This window comes from Elaeis guineensis, chromosome 4 (genome assembly GCF_000442705.2).
Source record: "Elaeis guineensis isolate ETL-2024a chromosome 4, EG11, whole genome shotgun sequence".
Classification (NCBI taxonomy): domain Eukaryota; kingdom Viridiplantae; phylum Streptophyta; class Magnoliopsida; order Arecales; family Arecaceae; genus Elaeis; species Elaeis guineensis.
In genome coordinates, this window is record NC_025996.2 from 118,418,929 (window position 1) to 118,429,175 (window position 10,247).

The window sequence follows — 10,247 nt, forward strand, 5'->3', positions numbered from 1 at the left end:
ATTATCCTATTTCTGGCACTCGAAATATTAAGATCTTTAATGTTATTCATTTGATGTGTGGGGGCCGTGTAGTACTGTTTCTCTTTCTGGACATCGGTACTTTGTTACATTTATTGACTGTCATAGTAGAGTGACCTGGGTTTATCAACTAAAGACGAAGGATGAGGTTCTCAGGTGCTTCAAGGAGTTCCACAAGTTTGTAAATACTCAGTTTAATGCCACTTGAGTGTCTACAAAGAGTATCTTCTTTTGTTATACCTCCTCGGATATTTGGGTGTGTGCTTTGTCTGAGATCATCAATCTATGATTAGTAAACTTGATCTTCAGGCTCTCAAGTATATTTTTGTTGCCTATTCTGACACTCAGAAGGGATACAAATCAAGGTTGGCGGAACCGGTACTGATGGCCGGATCGGCCGGCTGGCGGTACGGTATGGTACGACACGCCTCTGTTTTGTTCCGAACCGAGGCGAACCGACGAAGGAAAACACGGACGAATCGGGGAAGAAAAAGAGAGAAAGAGAGAGAAATAGAGAGAGAGAGGGAGGGAGGAAGAAAAAGAGGAGAATCCGCCGGAGGGACCGTCGGAGGGCCGTCGGAAGGCAGCCGTGGCCGTCAGGCGGCGGAAAGCGCTCCCGCGGCTCCGCGTAGGGAACAGGGGCGATCCGCCCCTGTTTCTCGTGGGTTTTTTTTAAAAAATTTTTTTCAAAGTGAAGTCGGCAAAACCCAAGTGAAGCCGGCAAAATCCATGCCGACTTCACTTTGAAAAGGCTTTTTTAAAAAAAAACCCCGAGAAACAGGGGCGGATCGCCCCTATTCCCCGCGCGGAGCCGCGGGAGCGCTTTCCGCCGCCCGACAGCCACGGCTGCCCTCCGACGGCCCCTCCGATGGATTCTCCTTCCTCTTTTTCTTCCTCCCTCCCTCTCTCTATTTCTCTCTCTTTTTCTCTTTTTGTTCTCCGGCACCGGCATGTGCCGTTTTGCATGCCGGAACCGTCTCGGTTCTCCGTCGGGATGGTTCGGCACGCCCCGTACCGGACGGTTCAACCCAGTATGGCAATCCTTGATACAAATGCTATTACCCTTTCGAGCGACGTATATTGGTCAGTATGGATGTGACATTCCGAGAGTTTGAGATATTCTTTAGCAGCAATCCCATAGATATGCCCACCACTCAACCTACCATTATATCTGACTTTCTCCTCTCTCCCAATGTTTCGTTTGATTTCACCGATTGTGAGGGGAAGTCTAAGGAGCAGGAGTCTGGAGAACAGAAGCAATCAGATAGTAATTCTGATCGACAGGGGCGGCGACAATCTTCTCTACATGTTACAAAGCCTGTTATAGAGCCTAGTATGCATTCTTCTACTACCCAACAGTCTACTTCAGAGTCAGCTCTAGTATCTTCCTCCGCCAATAATAATGACGGTAACATTCCTTTAACTGATTTACATATTTCTATTGCTCATAGAAAAGCTTCTCATCCACATATTATTCCTCCTCGTTATCGTCATGATATTGCTGATTTTGTGTTCTATGAGAGACTTTCACCTTCATATAGATTTTTTATTGTATCTCTAGCTTCTATCTCTGTTCCCTCGCACTGGAAGGATGCTATGGTAGATCCAAAATGGAAGGAGGCAATGCTTGAGGAGATGAAGGCCTTGGCCAAGAATAATACATGGGAACTTGTTCCATTATCTGTTGGAAAACAAGCTGTTGGCTGCAAATGCATTTTTACAGTGAAACAAACTCTAGAGGGGACTATTGATCGCTATAAAGCGTGATTGGTAGCAAAAGATTATACTCAGACATACGGAATAACTATGATGAAACCTTTACTCCAGTTGCGAAGATCAACTCTGTGAGAAACCTTATTTCTTGTGCTGCTAATCTTGACTGGAATTTTTCTCAATTAGATGTTAAGAATGCTTTTTTACATGGAGATCTTCAGGAGGAGGTGTACATGTAAATTCCTCTAGATTTCTCTAGTGCTGCAACTGCTAGAAAGGTGTGCCAACTGCGTTGCTCACTTTATGGCTTGAAACAGTCACCTCGGGCTTGGTTTGATCGGTTCCGATGCGTAGTAGTAGAAATGGATTATCAGCAAAGTAATGTCGATCATACTATATTTTTTCAACATAACAGTGGAAAAGTTGCAAATTTAATAGTGTACGTTGATGATATAATTCTGACAGGTGATGATCTTCCAGAGATTGATCGTCTAAAGACTCGTTTAACTCAGTCATTTGAAATCAAGGATTTTGATCTTTTGAAATACTTCCTTGGGATTGAAGTTGCTAGATCATCTCATGGCATTTTTCTTTCTCAACGAAAGTATGTGCTTGACTTACTGACAGAAACAGGCATATTGGGTTGTACACCTACAGCTACTCCCATCGAGCAGAATCATCGTCTCATGGCAGATGGTGGTACTCCAGTTGATCGAGAGAGATATCAACGTCTAGTGGGACGACTGATTTATCTTTCTCATACTCGTCCAGACATCACTTTTGCTGTTAGTATCGTGAGTTAGTATATGCACGATCCTCGTGAGAGACATCAGGAAGCTGCCTATCAGATTGTGTGATCTTAAAGGGTGTCCTAGACGTGGTCTTTTGTTTTCTCATCATGGACACCTTAAGATCGAGGGATATACTGATGCTGACTGGACTGGAGCTCTAGATGATAGAAAGTCCACCTCAAGTTATTGTACTTTCTTAGATGGTAATCTTGTAACATGACGCAGCAAGAAGCAGGATGTGGTTGCTCGTTCCAGTGCAGAGACTGAATATCGGGCCTTAGCTCAAGGGATCTATGAAGTTATATGGTTAAAACAACTCCTGACTGAGTTGCATCTTTTTCAGTCTTCTCCAATGTCTCTCTTTTGTAACAATAAGGCAGCCATTAATATTGCTAATAATCCTGTTCAACATGATCGGCTGAAGCATATTGAGGTTGATTGACATTTTATTAAAGAAAAACTAGATCAGCGTGTTATCTGCCTTTCTTTTATCAAATCCTTTGAACAGCTAATTGATATTTATACGAAAGGGTTTAGCACTCCAGTTTTTACATTTATCTATAACAAGATGGGACTCCATGATATCTTCGCCCCATCTTGAAGGGGAGTATTGGAAAGTAGGTTGTATTTCCCTAATTAGCTACTCTAATTAAGGATGGTAAAGGTGGCTATGGGCTATGATGTTTCCTTATAAAAGAAAATGTTATTGTATATAATGGGGACTACTCCACCCCATACAATATAGAAAAATAAATCCTTCTTCTTTCTCTCCACATTCAACAAAAACAATCTAATTGCATTAAAATACCAAAAATATACAACATCATTACTTTTTTACAAAGGGTTTTCATGTATTTGTATTGATTTGAAGAGAGCATTGGCATGATGTGATAATACAATGAATAGCTTAATAGATACGATAGTACAAAGCCTCTTTAATGTTGTGATAGTCCCACATCGGTTGTGTAGGGATTTAAGTGGAGCATATAATAACTTACATGGGCTACTACCAACAACTGGGCCTAGGCATTTTTGGGCCATGTGGTTTAAGGTCCAAACAAGTTGTTGGGTTACTGGACAGTGTCGGGCGTGACAAATGTAATTCACATACAACACAATGTACTTTAGGAGTAAATGCTGATGATATTTAACTCTAAAAATCAACAACTAGAAATCAAAGCACATTACACATGATTATGATACATTACAACCCTTAACATATAACATGCATATCATACATAAGCATATGTTGTATATTTATGATATAGCACTATTATTGCAATCCACAGTTCTGATTGATATACCAGAACTTGTGCAACTGTAATAAAGATCTTCCGACCTGACTTAATTATACTCATTGCCAAAATCTAGATAATCTGATTGGTGAGAGAAGGAAAATCATTCAATTTACTCAACTCAGACTTCTCAAAGAAAATAATAGAAAATAAAAGGACTTTCAAAAGTAGGGTTTTAATTACTTTTTACATTTAATTGAATAATAAAATTGATTACAACATCTCGTATTTATGCTAGTCAGGTTGGAGTCTCCAAATCCAGTTTGGATTCCTCTTCTAGTTAAAAGAGGCCAATTTTTTTCCTAAAATAGTGACTAGCACAAAATTCATGCTAAGACTAACATCATCCTAGAATTACATCTTGACTTTTACATTAACTTTGACCGCTGTTTTGTTGCCTACTTCCTCCTGAATTAGAAAATCCATCCAGTCAACCCTAGGTTTTACTTTTACCAGCCACTTTAGGCCTATATGTCATCATAACCCCACGTCAACAAGGTACGATGAGTCCCTTGGGGTCATTACACACTTGTAGATATCAAAAAGTTAAAACTAAAAAAAGGTTTACTGCAGCTTGACATCATACAAGTCATCACCTCAGAAAGTTGGGCTTCAAAATTGAGTCCCAGACAAGGCAGTCCAAAACCCTATCTAGACCTTATCTGAAGTGGCCAAATTGGGCCATGGTGGCTCTGATGATCCTCATGGATCACCATAGTAATTGAAATTTAGCAAAGCACTTCTAAGTTGACAAAGTATTCCAACTTCAATAGCTAACTCACCTAAGCAAATCGAACTGGTAATTATTACAAAAACTTATTTATCAAATATAGCAGGGACTTTCTAGACAAATTGTTATGAACTCAGAAGTCTAAATGACAAAAATTCAGTCATATCCAATTATAGCAACTTTGACTAAACCTAGACAACTGATAACAGAGAATTTATAGCTTATGACATACAACTTGGATTTAAACTCCTAACATATGATTAAGAAAAATAGCACTATTTGCATCTCCATCCAACCTAATACTTAGAATTAATCTCATCTACATAAAAACTGATGATGTTTAATTGTTTAGCTTCACATTATATAATTTCTTCAACCTTTAAAGCTTTCATTTCCTTGCCTCCCCTTTTGCTCAACCTTAATCTTTACCACTAACCAAAACCCTAAATGTTCCTTAGTAGAACAATCTACATGGGCTTATAGAATCTTTTTCTTATAAAAAACAAACTAAATTTGCACTAGTACTAAAAGTTAGAATTTCAGCTTTTTCAGGAAAAAAATCAACAGGGAACCATCCAATGGATTTGTGTTGATAAAAATTTGTTTATCCAGAAATTCTACATAACTTAATTTCTGTTAAAATTGTTCTTGTCCCTCTCCATTTCTTTCACCATCCACCTGGTATTTCGGATTGTATGCAACCACCAAGATGCATATGTGCATCAGTAAGCTAGGTCAATCACACCCTTAATCACCTATTTTAACTTTATCAAAGAACTGGCATTGCATGTTGGGGACAAAGGTTATAGCCGATAGAAGGATTATGAGCAGAGCACAAGTCACTTCCTGCATGGTTTAAGATACAATGGTGTCATATAACTGTCAGTTGGCCTTATCAAATTATTTAAAATTATTTTGGAAGAATATTTGATTTATCTTATCTAGTACATAACAACCATTAAGGGCCAATGGATATATATTGATGACAGAGTAAGACTCATCTTAGTTGTTGATAAGAAATGTATCTAGGTGAGTGGATGTCTTCGGTGACCGAGTCAATCCAGATTGTGCTTATTGTTATGCCGTGCATTTTCCTTAATTGGGAGGACTTTGTCATCCAAAACCCCATATACACCCAAGATGGGCACATTCTAACAATGACCCATTAATTCTAACCATCAAAAGGATCTGACATCTGGAGTGGACGTGGAGCTATTTTTTTTATAGTAGAGATGCAAAACTATCAGATCAAGGGTAAACCTGTGATCTTAAGATCTAATTTATTAGCATTAAGAGGTAATCCTAGACTTTGTTCTCACAAGTTGTCAAATATATTTTGCTGAAATACCACAGTTCTATCCTATTAAACATATACATTGTCCTTTATAGTTTGTCCACAGTAAAAACTTTAAAATTTTTGGCAATAACTGAAAGGCTGATGAGCAGACGTAATTACTTAATATATCACGTGTTGTCTAAGCAGATGTAGATTGCATACTGGAATATGAACATAAATGCATTTTTATAAAAACTTACCAGAAGACTGTGACTACTTGTCTTTTTGGAGGACCACGGAATTGATCATTGATCCTATGCTCAAGAATCCAAACCACTGCTCCTACAACAAGAAAGAATACCCCTGTGATGCACCACATTTCCACAGTAAATGGCTGCAAGAAAGCCCAAGCATCTGAGTGGTGTTGTTTAACAGGGGCCAGTATGACAAGACCGGAATCAATATATGGCTGTGTAAAATCGACAATTTTTGTCCGATCAGTAACAATGGCAATGTCACCAACAGCAGCATCAAAGTCCTAAAACATGTAGAGAAATAGAATCAATATAAAGTATGTCACTTTTCACAAGCATATTTTTGTACTCTTATACATTCTTGTGATTCCAAAAATAAAGTTACAGAAAAAAATTATACTCACTCCTGATGCGACCAATTCCACAAGCTTGTTATAATTTGGGTTCTGGTGGCCATCCCCGAAAGGTATGAATTTATAAGGAATAGGATATGGCAGCAAATTTACAGCAGCAACAAAGACATCTATGCAATACCCACTAATTATGTCAGTGCCTGGCATTTCTGAGACAAATTCCCGGTAACTAACTCTTTTGGGAACTCCGATTCTCAACTCTCTCCCATTATTGGGGAAAACCCATCCACGAGGCTTTGTTGTTGTTTCTCCAGGCCAAATGACAGTGTAGAGCTGCTGGTTTGCACTGGAACGATTTGGGGGCTTCATGTATAGTGTTTCAGGAGACATTACCGATAACCCAGAGTAGTTTGACCAGTACCCTATTCTCCTAAATCCACTTCCTATCACATTAATGATATCGTATGCTGGGTGAATGAGGTTCCCATCAGAATCAAACTGAATGGGGCCAGTCACGCCCACAAAATTTGTTGTATGAATTTTATCTAGCAAAAGATTTCCCATATCAAACATGCTCATTGCTTCAAGATGTAAAGCCCCTCCCCCAGCATCAAGCAACTTTGAATAATTAGAAAATGAAATCACTCCACCATCATTAAAAAAGGCATCCAGTGCATGAGCAACTGTCCAGATGGTATCATAAGCATACAAACCATAAGAATTGAGCTGAAAATTTTCACCAGCCTCTTTCTTTGTCAACTTGTTCCACTTAGAAATTAAAGCACTCTTATTTTTTGAATCTGCCGTATGTTGACGCAATGCAAGAACTCCCTGCATCATCTCCATATGTTCTGTAGAAAGAGGCATTGAAGAATCCAACAGTGCGGAAAGCCAATCTGTTGCAATCCAAACATAACCATCCGACATCATTCTAAGATATTTTGCTACAGAAAAAACCATGAGTCCTACAGCTGGATTTGCATGTAGAACAATAATCCGATGTGCTTTTAATGCCACCCTCACCAACAAATCCATTACATCATTTCTAGTGGCATCAGGTCGTAATGCAGCTTTGTAAGATATCCTACAGCGCCTCTCTGCGAGTTTATCACCTAAGGAAGCTATCCCATTTCGACCATAATCATCATCGATGAAGATAGCAATTAACCGCTTCCACTGGTAAAAATCAACTAATTCAGCTATAGCAGCCATTTGAAACAGATCATTCTGTGTGGTCCGAACAAAAAAGGGATACTCAAGTGATGAAAGTGCGGGATCTGTCGCAGCAAAGGACAACAGTGGGACTTGGAGATTGTTTGCAACGCATGAAATAACATGAGCAATCATAGAAGACTGGGGACCAACAACTGCAACGATTTCTTTCTCCATGAACTGCAACGCTGCAATTGGCAATGAAAGTTTGGTTGTTTTACTAAAATTGCTTGCAATGCTAACATATTAGGAAGGTAAGCTGATTGGTTTATAATTTATAGGAAGATAGAAGATCTGTGATGTGGTACCTTCAACAGTGCCAAGGAAACCATTACAACTGGAGTCCTTCATATCGATGACCAGTTTTGTGCCTTGGAGAACTCCTGGATCAGAGTTGACATCATCCACCGCAGCATCAATTGCGACCTTGGCAACTCTTCCAATCGTCGAGTTGAATGCGAATAAACCTCCAATGTTCACAACAGCAGGTCTCGAAGAGATATTCCTACCGACCCCACTCGAAAACAGATAAAAATAGAGAGCTAAAAATAGAAGCAACACCACCTTCATGGTGCAGGCTTATATCAGAAAAACCTTATTTGTTCCCTGTTTCACAATTGGAACGCTGCCCACAGATCAAAATAAAGAAAGAAACAGAGAGTACTCAAAATTCTAGAACATTGTGGAAATGAAACCAACTAAAAAGCATGAGAAATAGAATAATCAAGAACATAAAGCTACAGTCCACAGAAAACCAATAAAGTACTAAGAAAAAACACCAGACGAAATAAAAAGCCAAGAACCAATTTTTTATATCGAGAGAAGAAGATTTAATACTGATAGATAGCACAAACCTTTAGGAACTAATTACATCATGGTTTAAAACCCAAAACTCTTTATGGTGAATAAGAATTACCCATCAGAGCATTATGAGACACAAGTAAAAGAAATTTTGAAAAAAAAAAAAAAAAGGACATGTCAAAAAACCAATTTTTGGTGGGAGTAGCAATAGTGAACAAACCTAAATTTGTTGATTTGTTAAAGAAAGAGAGGAAGCGCCAGCAGGGAAGAAGAGGAAACAACAATAGCTAAGTCAACAAGGGAGTGGTTCAGCTCACATACCTGAAGCTGAAAGGAAAAGAAAAGGTAGTATATATGTTGCATGAAATGGAGGCTAAATTAGCATGCCTTCAGAGGCAATAAACACATGAACCTTGAGGAGATAAATGGGGAAAGCGACAGAGAACCAACCCCTAGACCATAGGAGGAGAAAAGAAAAAGAACTGAAGAAGGAAAAAAATGAAGAAGGAAGTTGAGGAAAATAATTGGCCTGCTGGCTACCCTCAAAGTTTTGTTTGGAGGAAAATGCCTGTGCTGCATGATTGAATGCCATCGGATAATAAATCTGGACTTTGAGGTGGAAAGCGTACGAAGCTGGCTGTGGCATTTAACTTCCCATAGCCATGGATAGGGACTCGAAATTAGCTGTTTCGCCAAGAACGGGATGTAGAAGTTTTCTGGAGTGAAAAACGTACCACGTGGTAAATTTGTAGCGAGTCTTTGGAATAGAGATCACGTGGCATACTAGTGTTGGTGGAAAAGGCTGTACGGGTCGCTGGAAAAGAGTTGCCATACGAGACAATACTTGAGCGGTCCTGAATCGAGCGGCAGCGGGAGGCATTGGATTTTGATAGGTTCACGGAAGAATGAGACCGAGGATAGCCTGGCTTAAACACTCTCCAAAACAAACAAGCTGGCGTGTGAAGGGTCTCGGACTTCTGACCTAAAACATTGGATTTTTCCCCGTGGTAGGAGGCGAGGGCGCCAATTTACTGTCACCACTTCTTTTTCATCAATAATTCAATCATATTAACCGCGGAGGCCTTCATTAGTCTCACCCACTTTTTTTCATCAATAATTCACTTCGGTTGACTGTGGAGGCCTTCATTAGTCTCCACATGTCCAGATAGCTATGACTACTCCTCTGCATTAAATAAATAAATTTAATTATCATTCCCAAAAAAGATAGAGATAGGATAAAAATACTTTTTGTAATTAAATTATATTTTAGAGTTATAAATATAAATAAGGAATAATTATAAATTATCCATTTGTGGTAAAATCTAATTTCATCAAATTCATCTATGATTAAAAAAATAGCACTTAACTCTCATGAGGTTAAATCCATCAGCTTCTGTCATGCTACATTACCTATCTGTGGTTTTACAAGTGTGGATTTATCTTCAAAAAGAGATCTAGAACTTAGTTTCATATGATTTTTCTCCTCAAATCTCCAAGTCAATGCTTGTTTCCCCAAATCCAAGCCTTATTCTTCAAATCAAGCTTCTTTCTACCAATCCGAAGCAGAAGAGCAAGAAGACATTCATCAAGTGAGCTATATTTTATAATTCTTCTTTTTCATTTTCAAACTCATTGAATTTCTTTAAAAATTCTTTAAATGACATGATGTAGGTGCTATAATCCATGTCTTCAAGTTCATCATTTGCAAGTATATCTAATAATAGATAGATTTTGTGCAATTGTGGAGAAAAATCGATTGAAAGGATATCATGGACGATAGAAAATTTTGGAAGATCTTTCTGTT

At 38.7% G+C, this 10,247-nt stretch overlaps 1 protein-coding gene across 4 annotated transcripts in view; it reads right to left on the reverse strand.

The window, feature by feature from the left end:
- LOC105042750 (glutamate receptor 3.1) overlaps positions 1-9,046 on the reverse strand; it is a 43,365-nt gene extending 34,319 nt beyond the window's left edge. The window contains exons 1-4 of one of the 4 annotated variants that reach the window (XM_019849724.2): positions 8,765-9,046; positions 7,951-8,248; positions 6,482-7,830; positions 6,084-6,361 (exon numbers count right to left, since the gene is read on the reverse strand). In XM_019849724.2, the coding sequence (XP_019705283.1) occupies positions 6,084-6,361; positions 6,482-7,830; positions 7,951-8,212 (1,889 nt within the window). In that variant the 5' untranslated portion in view covers positions 8,213-8,248; positions 8,765-9,046. Of the gene's footprint in view, positions 1-6,083; positions 6,362-6,481; positions 7,831-7,950; positions 8,268-8,663 lie in introns of all 4 variants that reach the window. The other 3 variants (XM_010920054.3, XM_073256744.1, XM_010920055.3) reach the window with 3 other exon arrangements.
- Positions 9,047-10,247: the final 1,201 nt, after the last annotated feature.